At 43.1% G+C, this 14,280-nt stretch overlaps 1 protein-coding gene across 4 annotated transcripts in view; it reads right to left on the reverse strand.

Annotated features, from left to right (window-relative positions):
- LOC149984286 (oxysterol-binding protein-related protein 10-like) overlaps positions 1-14,280 on the reverse strand; it is a 113,128-nt gene that overhangs the window by 27,811 nt on the left and 71,037 nt on the right. For all 4 annotated transcript variants that reach the window (XM_090219737.1, XM_090219745.1, XM_090219749.1 and 1 more), the window contains one exon: positions 9,839-9,997. In XM_090219737.1, the coding sequence (XP_090075863.1) occupies positions 9,839-9,997 (159 nt within the window). The remainder of the gene's footprint in view (positions 1-9,838; positions 9,998-14,280) is intronic.

A 14,280-nucleotide genomic window follows, 5' to 3' on the forward strand; every position in this document is an offset into this window, starting at 1 on the left:
CACACCAGTTACCACAGTAGTTTACACACCAGTTACCACAGTAGTTTACACCAGTTATCACAGTAGTTTATCAGTTACCAAAGTAGTTTAAACCAGTTACCACAGTTGTTTACACCAGTTACCACAGTAGTTTACACCAGTTACCACAGTAGTTTACACCAGTTATCACAGTAGTTTATCAGTTAACACAGTAGTTTACACCAGTTACCACATTAGTTTACACCAGTTATCACAGTAGTTTATCAGTTAACACAGTAGTTTACACCAGTTACCACAGTAGTTTAAACCAGTAACCACAGTAGTTTACACCAGTTACCACAGTAGTTTACACCAGTTACCACAGTAATTTACACCAGTTACCACGGTAGTTTAAACCAGTTACCACAGTAGTTTACACCAGTTACCACAGTAGTTTACACCAGTTACCACAGTAGTTTAAACCAGTTACCACAGTAGTTTACACCAGTTACCACAGTAGTTTACACCAGTTACCACAGTAGTTTACACCAGTTACCACAGTAGTTTACACCAGTTACCACAGTAGTTTACACCAGTTACCACAGTAGTTTACACCAGTTACCACAGTAGTTTACACCAGTTAACACAGTAGTTTAGCAGTTAACACAGTAGTTTAGCAGTTAACACAGTAGTTTACACCAGTTATCACAGTAGTTTAACAGTTAACACAGTAGTTTACACCAGTTATCACAGTAGTTTAGCAGTTAACACAGTAGTTTAGCAGTTAACACAGTAGTTTACACCAGTTATCACAGTAGTTTAACAGTTAACACAGTAGTTTACACCAGTTATCACAGTAGTTTAGCAGTTAACACAGTAGTTTACACACCAGTTACCACAGTAGATTACATCAGTTACCACAGTAGTTTACACATCAGTTACTACAGTAGTTTATATCAGTTACCACAGTAGTTTATATCAGTTACCACAGTAGTTTACACACCAGTTAACACAGTAGTTTACATCAGTTACCACAGTAGTTTACACATCAGTTACCACAGTAGTTTACACACCAGTTATCACAGTAGTTTAGCAGTTAACACAGTAGTTTACACATCAGTTACCACAGTAGTTTATATCAGTTACCACAGTAGTTTATATCAGTTACCACAGTAGTTTACACACCAGTTACCACAGTAGATTACATCAGTTACCACAGTAGTTTACACATCAGTTACCACAGTAGTTTATATCAGTTACCACAGTAGTTTATATCAGTTACCACAGTAGTTTACACACCAGTTAACACAGTAGTTTACATCAGTTACCACAGTAGTTTACACATCAGTTACCACAGTAGTTTACACACCAGTTATCACAGTAGTTTAGCAGTTAACACAGTAGTTTACACCAGTTATCACAGTAGTTTAGCAGTTAACACAATAGTTTACACACCAGTTAACACAGTAGTTTACACACCAGTTACCACAGTAGTTTACACACCAGTTACCACAGTAGTTTACACCAGTTATCACAGTAGTTTATCAGTTACCAAAGTAGTTTAAACCAGTTACCACAGTTGTTTACACCAGTTACCACAGTAGTTTACACCAGTTACCACAGTAGTTTACACCAGTTATCACAGTAGTTTATCAGTTAACACAGTAGTTTACACCAGTTACCACATTAGTTTACACCAGTTATCACAGTAGTTTATCAGTTAACACAGTAGTTTACACCAGTTACCACAGTAGTTTACATCAGTACGGAGGGAATTACCTACCTACCCTTAGTTGAACTCACTGACTGTAAGTCTCTCTGGATAACATTGTCTGCTTAATGACGCAAATGTATATCAGCAATTATACAAATCTATTTCAAAACAGTGTAACATCTGACCCAGTGTCATCTAGGATTTCCATCAAAATATAATACAAGGAGTTACCAAACTAACTGCTTATCAGATTACGTAAAGTAGAATTAGTTAGGCAACAGAACTGTTCTCCATGGTTAGAGTTTATATTCACATAACAGTCCTGATACTGAAACTCACTATCCTACAATCACAGGATCAATCCATGGCCTGCAGCCTGAGAGAGAGGCCCATGTGAGGAGGGAAAGAGACGGAACATCTCTGAATGGGTGGTGGGATGTTTGACTGAGGGAGACTGACTAACTGACTGGCTGACTGACTGACTGACTGAGGGAGTGACTGACTGACTGACTAACTGACTGAAGGACTGACTGACTGACTGACTGACTGACTGACTGACGGACTGACTGACTGACTGACTGACTGACTGACTAACTGACTGAGGGACTGACTGACTGACTGACTGACTGAAGGACTGACTAACTGACTGACTGAGGGAGTGACTGACTGACTAACTGACTGACTGACTGACTGACTGGACTGACTGGACTGACTGACTGACTGAAGGACTGACTGACTGACTGACTGAAGGACTGACTGACTGAATGACTGACTGACTGAAGGACTGACTGACTGACTGACTGACTGACTGACTGAAGGACTGACTGACTGACTGACTGACTGACTGACTGACTGACTGACTGACTGACTGACTGACTGAAGGACTGACTGACTGACTGACTGACTGAAGGACTGACTGAAGGACTGACTGACTGACTGACTGACTGACTGACTGAGGAACTGAGGGACTGACTGACTGAGGAAGTGACTGACTGACTGACTGAGGAAGTGACTGACTGACTGACTGACTGAGGGAGTGAATGACTGACTGACTGACTGAATGACTGACTGACTGACTGACTGACTGACTGACTGAAGGACTGACTGACTGAGGGAGTGACTGACTGACTGACTGACTGAAGGAGGGAGTAATTGAATGACTGAGTGACTGACTGAGGGAGTGACTGACTGACTGACTAAAGGACTAAAGGACTGACTGACTGACTGACTGATTGACTGACTGAGGGAGTGACTGACTGACTGACTGACTGACTGAGGGACTGACTGACTGACTGACTGACTGAAGGACTGACTGACTGACTGACTGAGGGAGTAACTGAATGACTGACTGACTGACTGACTGACTGACTGACTGACTGAAGGACTGACTGACTGAGGGAGTGACTGACTGACTGAAGGACTGACTGACTGACTGAGGGAGTAACTGAATGACTGACTGACTGAATGACTGACTGACTGAAGGACTGACTGACTGACTGACTGACTGACTGACTGAAGGACTGACTGACTGACTGACTGACTGACTGACTGAAGGACTGGCTGACTGACTGACTGACTGACTGACTGAAGGACTGACTGAAGGACTGACTGACTGACTGACTGACTGACTGACTGACTGACTGACTGAGGAACTGAGGGACTGACTGACTGAGGAAGTGACTGACTGACTGACTGAGGAAGTGACTGACTGACTGACTGACTGAGGGAGTGAATGACTGACTGACTGACTGACTGACTGACTGACTGAAGGACTGACTGACTGAGGGAGTGACTGACTGACTGACTGACTGAAGGAGGGAGTAATTGAATGACTGAGTGACTGACTGAGGGAGTGACTGACTGACTGACTAAAGGACTAAAGGACTGACTGACTGACTGACTGATTGACTGACTGAGGGAGTGACTGACTGACTGACTGACTGACTGACTGAGGAACTGACTGACTGACTGACTGACTGAAGGACTGACTGACTGACTGACTGAGGGAGTAACTGAATGACTGACTGACTGACTGACTGACTGAAGGACTGACTGACTGAGGGAGTGACTGACTGACTGAAGGACTGACTGACTGACTGAGGGAGTAACTGAATGACTGACTGACTGACTGACTGACTGACTGACTGATGATGCTGTCAGTCTTTTCGCTAATAGAGTCCTAGGTGATAAGGGGATTAAACTAGTCAGGGTGCTGTGTGTCAGTCTGTTGGCTAATAGAGGTCTAGGTGATAAGGGGATTAAACTAGTCAGGGTGCTGTGTGTCAGTCTGTTGGCTAACAGAGGTCTAGGTGATAAGGGGATTAAACTAGTCAGGGTGCTGTGTGTCAGTCTGTTGGCTAATAGAGGTCTAGGTGATAAGGGGATTAAACTAGTCAGGGTGCTGTGTGTCAGTCTGTTGGCTAATAGAGGTCTAGGTGATAAGGGGATTAAACTAGTCAGGGTGCTGTGTGTCAGTCTGTTGGCTAATAGAGGTCTAGGTGATAAGGGGATTAAACTAGTCAGGGTGCTGTGTGTCAGTCTGTTGGCTAATAGAGGTCTAGGTGATAAGGGGATTAAACTAGTCAGGGTGCTGTGTGTCAGTCTGTTGGCTAATAGAGGTCTAGGTGATAAGGGGATTAAACTAGTCAGGGTGCTGTGTGTCAGTCTGTTGGCTAATAGAGGTCTAGGTGATAAGGGGATTAAACTAGTCAGGGTGCTGTGTGTCAGTCTGTTGGCTAATAGAGGTCTAGGTGATAAGGGGATTAAACTAGTCAGGGTGCTGTGTGTCAGTCTGTTGGCTAATAGAGGTCTAGGTGATAAGGGGATTAAACTAGTCAGGGTGCTGTGTGTCAGTCTGTTGGCTAATAGAGGTCTAGGTGATAAGGTGAATAAACTAGTCAGGGTGCTGTGTGTCAGTTTGTTGGCTAATAGAGGTCTAGGTGATGAAGTTATAATCACTAAGGGGTCTAGGTGATGAAGTTATAATCACTAAGGGGTCTAGGTGATGAAGTTATAATCACTAAGGGGTCTTGGTGATGAAGTTATAATCACTAAGGGGTCTAGGTGATGAAGTTATAATCACTAAGGGGTCTAGGTGATGAAGTTATAATCACTAAGGGGTCTAGGTGATGAAGTTATAATCACTAAGGGGTCTAGGTGATGAAGCTATAATCACTAAGGGGTCTAGGTGATGAAGTTATAATCACTAAGGGGTCTAGGTGATGAAGTTATAATCACTAAGGGGTCTAGGTGATGAAGTTATAATCACTAAGGGGTCTAGGTGATGAAGTTATAATCACTAAGGGGTCTAGGTGATGAAGTTATAATCACTAAGGGGTCTAGGTGATGAAGCTATAATCACTAAGGGGTCTAGGTGATGAAGTTATAATCACTAAGGGGTCTAGGTCATGAAGTTATAATCACTAAGGGGTCTAGGTGATGAAGTTATAATCACTAAGGGGTCTAGGTGATGAAGCTATAATCACTAAGGGTGATGAAGTTATAATCACTAAGGGGTCTAGGTGATGAAGTTATAATCACTAAGGGGTCTAGGTGATGAAGTTATAATCACTAAGGGGTCTAGGTGATGAAGTTATAATCACTAAGGGGTCTAGGTGATGAAGTTATAATCACTAAGGGGTCTAGGTGATGACGCTATAATCACTAAGGGGTCTAGGTGATGAAGTTATAATCACTAAGGGGTCTAGGTGATGAAGTTATAATCACTAAGGGGTCTAGGTGATGAAGTTATAATCACTAAGGGGTCTAGGTGATGAAGTTATAATCACTAAGGGGTCTAGGTGATGAAGCTATAATCACTAAGGGGTCTAGGTGATGAAGCTATAATCACTAAGGGGTCTAGGTGATGAAGTTATAATCACTAAGGGGTCTAGGTGATGAAGTTATAATCACTAAGGGGTCTAGGTGACTATAATCACTAAGGGGTCTAGGTGATGAAGTTATAATCACTAAGGGGTCTAGGTGATGAAGTTATAATCACTAAGGGGTCTAAGTGATGAAGTTATAATCACTAAGGGGTCTAGGTGATGAAGTTATAATCACTAAGGGGTCTAAGTGATGAAGTTATAATCACTAAGGGGTCTAAGTGATGAAGCTATAATCCCTAAGGGGTCTAGGTGATGAAGTTATAATCACTAAGGGGTCTAGGTGATGAAGTTATAATCACTAAGGGGTCTAAGTGATGAAGTTATAATCACTAAGGGGTCTAAGTGATGAAGCTATAATCACTAAGGGGTCTAGGTGATGAAGTTATAATCACTAAGGGGTCTAAGTGATGAAGTTATAATCACTAAGGGGTCTAGGTGATGAAGTTATAATCACTAAGGGGTCTAGGTGATGAAGTTATAATCACTAAGGGGTCTAGGTGATGAAGCTATAATCACTAAGGGGTCTAGGTGATGAAGTTATAATCACTAAGGGGTCTAGGTGATGAAGTTATAATCACTAAGGGGTCTAGGTGATGAAGTTATAATCACTAAGGGGTCTAGGTGATGAAGTTATAATCACTAAGGGGTCTAGGTGATGAAGTTATAATCACTAAGGGTGATGAAGTTATAATCACTAAGGGGTCTAGGTGATGAAGCTATAATCACTAAGGGGTCTAGGTCATGAAGCTATAATCACTAAGGGGTCTAGGTGATGAAGCTATAATCACTAAGGGGTCTAGGTGATGAAGTTATAATCACTAAGGGGTCTAGGTGATGAAGTTATAATCACTAAGGGGTCTAGGTGATGAAGTTATAATCACTAAGGGGTCTAGGTGATGAAGTTATAATCACTAAGGGGTCTAGGTGATGAAGTTATAATCACTAAGGGTGATGAAGTTATAATCACTAAGGGGTCTAGGTGATGAAGTTATAATCACTAAGGGGTCTAAGTGATGAAGTTATAATCACTAAGGGGTCTAGGTGATGAAGCTATAATCACTAAGGGGTCTAGGTGATGAAGTTATAATCACTAAGGGGTCTAGGTGATGAAGCTATAATCACTAAACCAGATTATAACCTGCATTATGTTATATAATCCCCATTACGGTTCAGTCTAACATCACACGCGGTGGGGTTCATCGAACCACATGAGCAGAGCAGCTGTGCCACAGACAATCGTGAGTTCAGTCAGGCGCTGTCACTGCACTCACCTGGCTGCCCATTATAGACACTCATTACAGGCAGTCACTTCCTCATTCAGTCAGTCAGTCTGTCACCAGGATGACAGAACAGAGAGACTGAACCTCGAACTTCAGGCTTTCACTGTTATATCTTAAGGTGGTTGTTGACATAAGCATTTATGAAATTAGTTTTTTACCTTTATTTAACCAGGCAAGTCAGTTAAGAACAAATTCTTATTTTCAATGACGGCCCTAGGAACAGTGGGCTACTAGTCTAACGCTCTAATCACTAGGCTACCTACCGTCCCTACACTCTAATCACTAGGCTACCATATGATCACAGAGATACAAGTTTGAAGACACAAGATGTTTTATATTCTTCAAAATAACATGGTATTTCTCCTGTCCTGTAGACTGAATTAGCTCAAGGTGGGATGAGGAGAGGAGAGGACCGTGTTGAGGAGAGGAGAGGAGAGGAGAGGAGAGGAGAGTTGGGGGGAGGAGAGGAGAGGAGAGGTGAAGTAAGGAGAGTAGAGGAGGAGAGGAGTAGAGGACAGAGTGTTGAGTACAGGAGAAGGACTGGACAGATGGAGGCTTGGGGAATGAACTAGCAACTAAATAATGAATACATTCTCTCCCTCTCTCTGTGTACAAGTACAGTGTGCTAGGTAGATAAGTTTATCTGTGTCAGCACCTGGTGCTCTGTGCCATCTGTGACTGTGTGAAGAGAGCAGAGAGCTGTGTTCTGTTTCACTATCTTGGGGGGGGGGGGGAGTTTCTGTTGTCGGTTCACTGTTAGAACACTGGCCACTGACTACAGTTGTTGTCCATTTCACTAATGTGAATGTGTGTGAAGCTCACTGGTGTCCTTAACTAGGCCTCTTCCCCACTAAGTTGTACACATCAAGTCCTTGATGTGACGGGGTTGAATCAGGTGTACTTATACAGTTACCAGCAACGACTACAAATGATAAACGCTGATGAACAGTATGACCCAAGTGTCGTTCTTACCCGTGTCGTGAGATGTACCCAACAAGGGTTCATGTCCAGTTCGATTACAGTAGATGGTGTTTGATTTAACTTCCACCGGTGATATAGACCCTTTTGAGAAAACACGACGCACTGACTGTGGACGACAGGAAAAAGAGGACCGAGCACGTCCCCATTCTCATCGACGGGGCTGTAGTGGAGCAGGTCGAGAGCTCCCAAGTTCCTTGGTGTTCACATCACCAATAAACTAACATGGTCCAAACACACCTAGACAGTCGGGAAGAGGGCACCACAAAACCTATTCCCCCTCAGGAGACTGAAAAGATTTGGCATGGGTCCTCAGATCCTCAAAAGGTTCTACAGCTGCACCATCGAGAGCATCCTGACTGGTTGCGTCACTGCCTGGTATGGCAACTGCTCGGCCTCCGACTGCAAGACACTACAGAGGGTAGTGGTATGACCCAGTACATCGCTGGGGCAAAGCTTCCTGCCATCCAGGACCTCTACACCAGGCAGTGTCAGAGGAAGGCCCTAAACATTGTCAAAGACTCCAGCCACCCTAGTCATAGACTGTTCTCTCTATTACCGCACGGCAAGTGGTACCGGAGCGCCAAGTCTAGGTCCAAGTGACTTCTAAACAGCTTCTACCCCCCAAGCCTTAAGACTACTGAACATCTAGTAAAATGGCTACCCAGACTATTTGCATTGTCCCCCCCCCCTATTTTACACCACTGCTACTCTCTGTTATTATCTATAAGTCACTTTAATAACTCTACCTACATGTACATATTACGTCAAATAAGTTCTACTACACCTGTTGTATTCGGGTCATGTGACTAATAAAATGTGATTTGATTTGATATGACGTCAGGCCAAGATGCTCAACTCTTGACGTCAGGCCAAGATGCTCGACTCTTGACGTCAGGCCAAGATGCTCGACTCTTGACGTCAGGCCAAGATGCTCAACTCTTGACGTCAGGCCAAGATGCTCAACTCTTGACGTCAGGCCAAGATGCTCGACTCTTGACGTCAGGCCAAGATGCTCGACTCTTGACGTCAGGCCAAGATGCTCGACTCTTGACGTCAGGCCAAGATGCTCGACTCTTGACGTCAGGCCAAGATGCTCGACTCTTGACGTCAGGCCAAGATGCTCGACTCTTGACGTCAGGCCAAGATGCTCGACTCTTGACGTCAGGCCAAGATGCTCAACTCTTGACGTCAGGCCAAGATGCTCGACTCTTGACGTCAGGCCAAGATGCTCAAATCTTGACGTCAGGCCAAGATGCTCAACTCTTGACGTCAGGCCAAGATGCTCGACTCTTGACGTCAGGCCAAGATGCTCGACTCTTGACGTCAGGCCAAGATGCTCGACTCTTGGCGGCAGCAATAAAGACATCACCATCTGAGCCCATTCAACATAACCTCGATTTACCTTTTAATTACTATTTTATTTAAAACAAAATCACTTTTTTTTTTGAGGTTCTCAAACACTTACACTTCTGTTTCTATTCTTGATTGAACAGTCGCTAAGATTATATTCGGGTTGTGATCTTTGCAAAATATCTATTTTGGATGCAGCAAGATGTTAGCTAGAATGCTAACGCTCATTGATGTTAGCTAGAATGCTAACGCTCATTGATGTTAGCTAGAATGCTAACGCTCATTGATGTTAGCTAGAATGCTAACGCTCATTGATGTTAGCTAGAATGCTAACGCTCATTGATGTTAGCTAGAATGCTAACGCTCATTGATGTTAGGCTGTAGCAAAAGCTAGCTAAAGAGACATTTCACTGGTTGAAGTTGAAGTAGAACGCAGTTGATTTGCGATGACGACACATAAACACCTAATGAAGCAGGACGTTCCTTTACGAGCCTTTAAAATCCAATTATAATCCTAAAGTTGTGTGAAATACACTCATAACATCTATATAGAGTTGTTTTTTTGTTGCCGACGTTCTATAAAAACTCCCCCTCGTTCTGTCAATGTTTTGTAAACACAGAAAGGGGTCTATACAGTAGATGGTTATTGGTCAGGTGTTAGTTCTTACCCGTGTGAGGTCCATGCCCAGTTTGAGCTGCGACAGCAGGTGAAGGATAATGTTCCGCTGGTCCTCTCTGACTCCCAGGTCCTCTTCCTCGTTGTCCTCTGTGTCTGTCATCTCTTCACTGGGGTCTATAGACTCTGGGGTGGGAGGGGCCTGCTGGGGCTGGACAGTATAACAGAGGGTTAGAGGACAGAGTTACAGTACTGGGGTCTATAGACTTTGGGGGGGGGGGGGGGACGACAACATAACAGAGGGTTAGAGGACAGGGTTACAGTACTGAGGTCTATAGACTCTGGGGGGGGGGGACATAACAGAGGGTTAGAGGACAGGGTTACAGTACTGAGGTCTATAGACTCTGGGGGGGGGCAACATAACAGAGGGTTAGAGGACAGGGTTATAGACTTGGGGGGGGGGGGGGGGCAACATAACAGAGCACACACAACACACAAAACACACAAGCGCTCCAAAAATGTAGGTTTCTCTTCAATACTTAGAGAATGTCTGTAATGCGTGGGTAACTGCACCCGCAGGGTGACTAGTGTGACTACCTGTTATTTACGGCTTGTTCAGGAAAACATTCCTGAAAGCTTAGCACATGATCCAGATTTACTCCATGCTCACTCCCCCTTCCTCCCCCAGCCTCTCTCTTCCTCCCCGTCTCCCCCCTGCCTCCCAGGTCTCCCCCTGTCTCCCCCCACTGTCCTCAGGGCACTTTAAGGCAGCAAATGCATTTGGTTTCTTCAGCAGCAGGTCATTTTAGAAGGCTATATTGTTCCTAATGCATAATGTTAGGAAGTAGCATGGAAGTACGAGGCCCAAAGCATTCTGGGAGCTGAAAAAGCCTTGCTCTCTCCCGCTCTCTTTCTCTAGTTCTCTCTCTCACACACTCTCTCTTTTTCTCTGTTTTTCCTCTCTTTCCGTCTCTCTTTCCATCTCTCTCAGGACTGTTTTTCCTCTCATGTTCATGTTCAGTGTCAACAGACGAGTGGAGAAATGGAGTCAGTCATGTGACATACCTACAGAGCTCGCTCTCTCTCGCTCTCTCTCTCTCTCTCTCTCTCTCTCTCTCAAGACAAAGGTTATTTATTTCCAAGCAAAACATCGAGATCTCTCCATCTCTATCTCCCCTCTCCATCTCTCTCTGTCTCTCTCTCTCTCTCTCTGTGTGTCTCTCTGTCTCGCTCTCCTGCTCTCTCAATTCAATCAATTCAAGGGGCTTTATTGGCATGGGAAACATGTGTTAACATTGCCAAAGCAAGTGAGGTAGATATTATACAAAAGTGAAATAAACAATAAAAAATTAACAGTAAACATTACACATACAGAAGTTTCAAAACAATAAAGACATTACAAATGTCATATTATATATATACAGTGTTTTAACAATGTACAAATGGTTAAAGTACACAAGGGAAAATAAATAAGCATAAATATGGGTTGTATTTACAATGGTGTTTGTTCTTCACTGGTTGACCTTTTCTTGTGGCAACAGGTCACAAATCTTGCTGCTGTGATGGCACACTGTGGAATTTCACCCAGTAGATATGGGAGTTTATCAAAATTGGGTTTGTTTTCGGAATTCTTTGTGGATCTGTGTAATCTGAGGGAAATATGTCTCTCTAATATGGTCATACATTGGGCAGGAGGTTAGGAAGTGCAGCTCAGTTTCCACCTCATTTTGTGGGCAGTGAGCACATAGCCTGTCTTCTCTTGAGAGCCATGTCTGTCTACGGCGGCCTTTCTCAATAGCAAGGCTATGCTCACTAAGTCTGTACATAGTCAAAACTTTCCTTAAGTTTGGGTCAGTCACAGTGGTCAGGTATTCTGCCACTGTGTACTCTCTGTTTAGGGCCAAATAGCATTCTAGTTTGCTCTGTTTTTTTGTTAATTCTTTCCAATGTGTCAAGTAATTCTCTTTTTGTTTTCTCATGATTTGTTTGGGTCTAATTGTGCTGAGAGTTTTTATTTTGTCCTGTAGTTCATTCAATGTAATTGGAGAATCCAGAGGGTTCTGGAATCCAGTGTGTTCTGGAATCCAGTGGGTTCTGGTGGTCTTTAATAGTTGATTCTAAGATTTGTATTTGATCATGTATATGTTTTTGCTCTTTATTCTTTGTTATAGAGACAAAAAGATTGGAGAAGTGGTTTACCCATACATCTCCATTTTGGATAGATAATTATTTGTGTTGTTATTTCTTTCCAAGCAACACTGGAATGTCAGCAACTCATAAGATCTCCATCGCTCTCTCTCTCTTTCTCCCCTCTCCATCGCTCTCTCTCTCCATCTCTCTTTCTCCCCTCTCCATCTCTCTCACTCCCCTCTCTCCATCTCTCCATCTCTCTTTCTCCCCTCTCCATCGCTCTCCCTCTCTCCATATCTCTCTCACTCCCCTCTCTCTAGCTCTCTCTCTCTCTGACTCTTTCCTTCTCTCCCAGAAGTAGGTAGACAGGGGAGTGTGTGTTGCTGCCAGCTGCCCAGTGAGGTGAGGGGACAACCACCTGGTTGTACTTTTCTTGTGGCAACAGGTCACACATCTTGCTGCTGTGATGTCACACTGGTATTTTCACCCTGTAGATATGGGAGTTTATCAAAATTGTATTTGCATTCGAATCCTTTGTGGAACTGTGTAATCTGAGGAAAATATGTCTCTCTAATATGGTCCTACATTTGGCAGGAGGTCAGGAAGTGCAGATCAGTTTCCACCTCATTTTGTGGGCAGTGAACACATAGGTTGTCTTCTCTAGGGAGCCATGTCTGTCTAGCACATGCATGATTTGGTGTTCTACGTTGTACACTGAGGATATTTTTGCAGATTTCTGCATGCAGAGTCTCAATTTGGTGTTTGTCCCATTTAGTGAATTCTTGGTTGGTGAGCGGACCCCAGACCTCACAACCATGAAGAGAAATGGGTTCTTTAACTGATTCAAGTATTTTTAGCCAGATCCTAATTGGTATGTCGAATTTTATGTTCCTTTTGATGGCATAGAATGCCCTTCTTGCCTCTCAGATCGTTCACAGCTTTGTGGAAGTTACCTGTGGAGCTGATGTTTAGGCAGAGGTATTTATAGTTTTTTGTCTGCTCTAGGACAACGGTGTCTAGATGGAATTTGTATTTGGGGTCCTGGCGACTGGACCTTTTTTGGAACACCATTATTTTGGTCTTACTGAGATTTACTGTCAGGGCCCAGGTCTGACAGAATCTGTGCAGAAGATCTAGGTGCTGCTGTAGGCCCTCCTTGGTTGGTGACAGAAGCACCAGATCATCAGCAAACAGTAGACATTTGACTTCAGATTCTAGTAGGGTGAGGCCGGGTGCTGCAGACTGTTCTAGTGCCCGTGCCAATTTGTTGATATTTATGTTGAAGAGGACGGGGCTTAAGCTGCATCCCCGTCTCACCCCACGGCCCCGTGGAAAGAAATGTGTGTGTTTTTGTCAAGTTTAACCTCACTTGTTGTTTGTGTACATAGATTTTATAATGAACAAAACATGAGAATAATTTGCCTTTGTTAAGGTTTGTTTGTAAATTAGGGTGTGCAGGGTGAATACGTGGTCTGTCGTACGCGAATTTGGTAAAAAGCTAATTATTTTTTTCTCTCTCTCTTTCTCTCTGTCCTTCTCTTTCCCAACTCGCTCTTTCTCTCTCTCTCTATGTCGCTCTCTCTTTTTCTCACTCTACCTCTCTGTCTCTCTCTCTACTTCTCTGTCTCTCTCTCTACTTCTCGCTCTCTCTACCTCTCTTTCTCTCTCTACATCTCTCTTTCTATTTCTCTCTCTCTCCCAACTCTCTCTCTATCTATCTCTCTATCTCTGTACCTCTCTCTCTTTCTCTCTACCTCTCTCTCTACTTCTCACTCTCTCTCTCTCTCTCTACCTCTCGCTTTCTCTCTCTACATCTCTCTTTCTCTACCTCTCTCTACCTCAATATTCAAAAACATGTGTTTTTTAAATATTGACTAGCGGATTGTCAAGGATACACAGACATTAAAAAATACGTGTGGAGTTTTTAGTTCTAATTATTTGTTTACTACAGTGTGAAAAGACAAAATATATTTGGTGAGAATTACTACATAGGGAACTAAATATATTCTAGCTCTTAAAGAGGCAATAGCCTAAAAATATATATATATATTACAGCCTTCCCACTGGTTGAATCAACAATGTTTTCACGTAATGTCAATACCCAGTGGGTTATTTAGTCTGCAGTCATTCTCCTTTACAAATAAATAGTAGATTCCGATTACAATTATTATGTCTCATTTTTTAAAACTAATTGCAATCTATTATCTTCGAAAATGTAACTAGTTATATCTAGCTGTCCGATAATACATTCTGATGGAATGGCTTGTCCTGCAACTTTTGTAAAAACCCAGAGAAAGGTCTTGGTTCTTTCCTAAACGTAGCGTGTCAATACAAAGAGGACTCGTTGGACAACAAAATAGTTGA

The sequence above is a fragment of the Oncorhynchus mykiss genome, chromosome 3 (assembly GCF_057628025.1).
Source record: "Oncorhynchus mykiss isolate SJ-2025 chromosome 3, ASM5762802v1, whole genome shotgun sequence".
Classification (NCBI taxonomy): domain Eukaryota; kingdom Metazoa; phylum Chordata; class Actinopteri; order Salmoniformes; family Salmonidae; genus Oncorhynchus; species Oncorhynchus mykiss.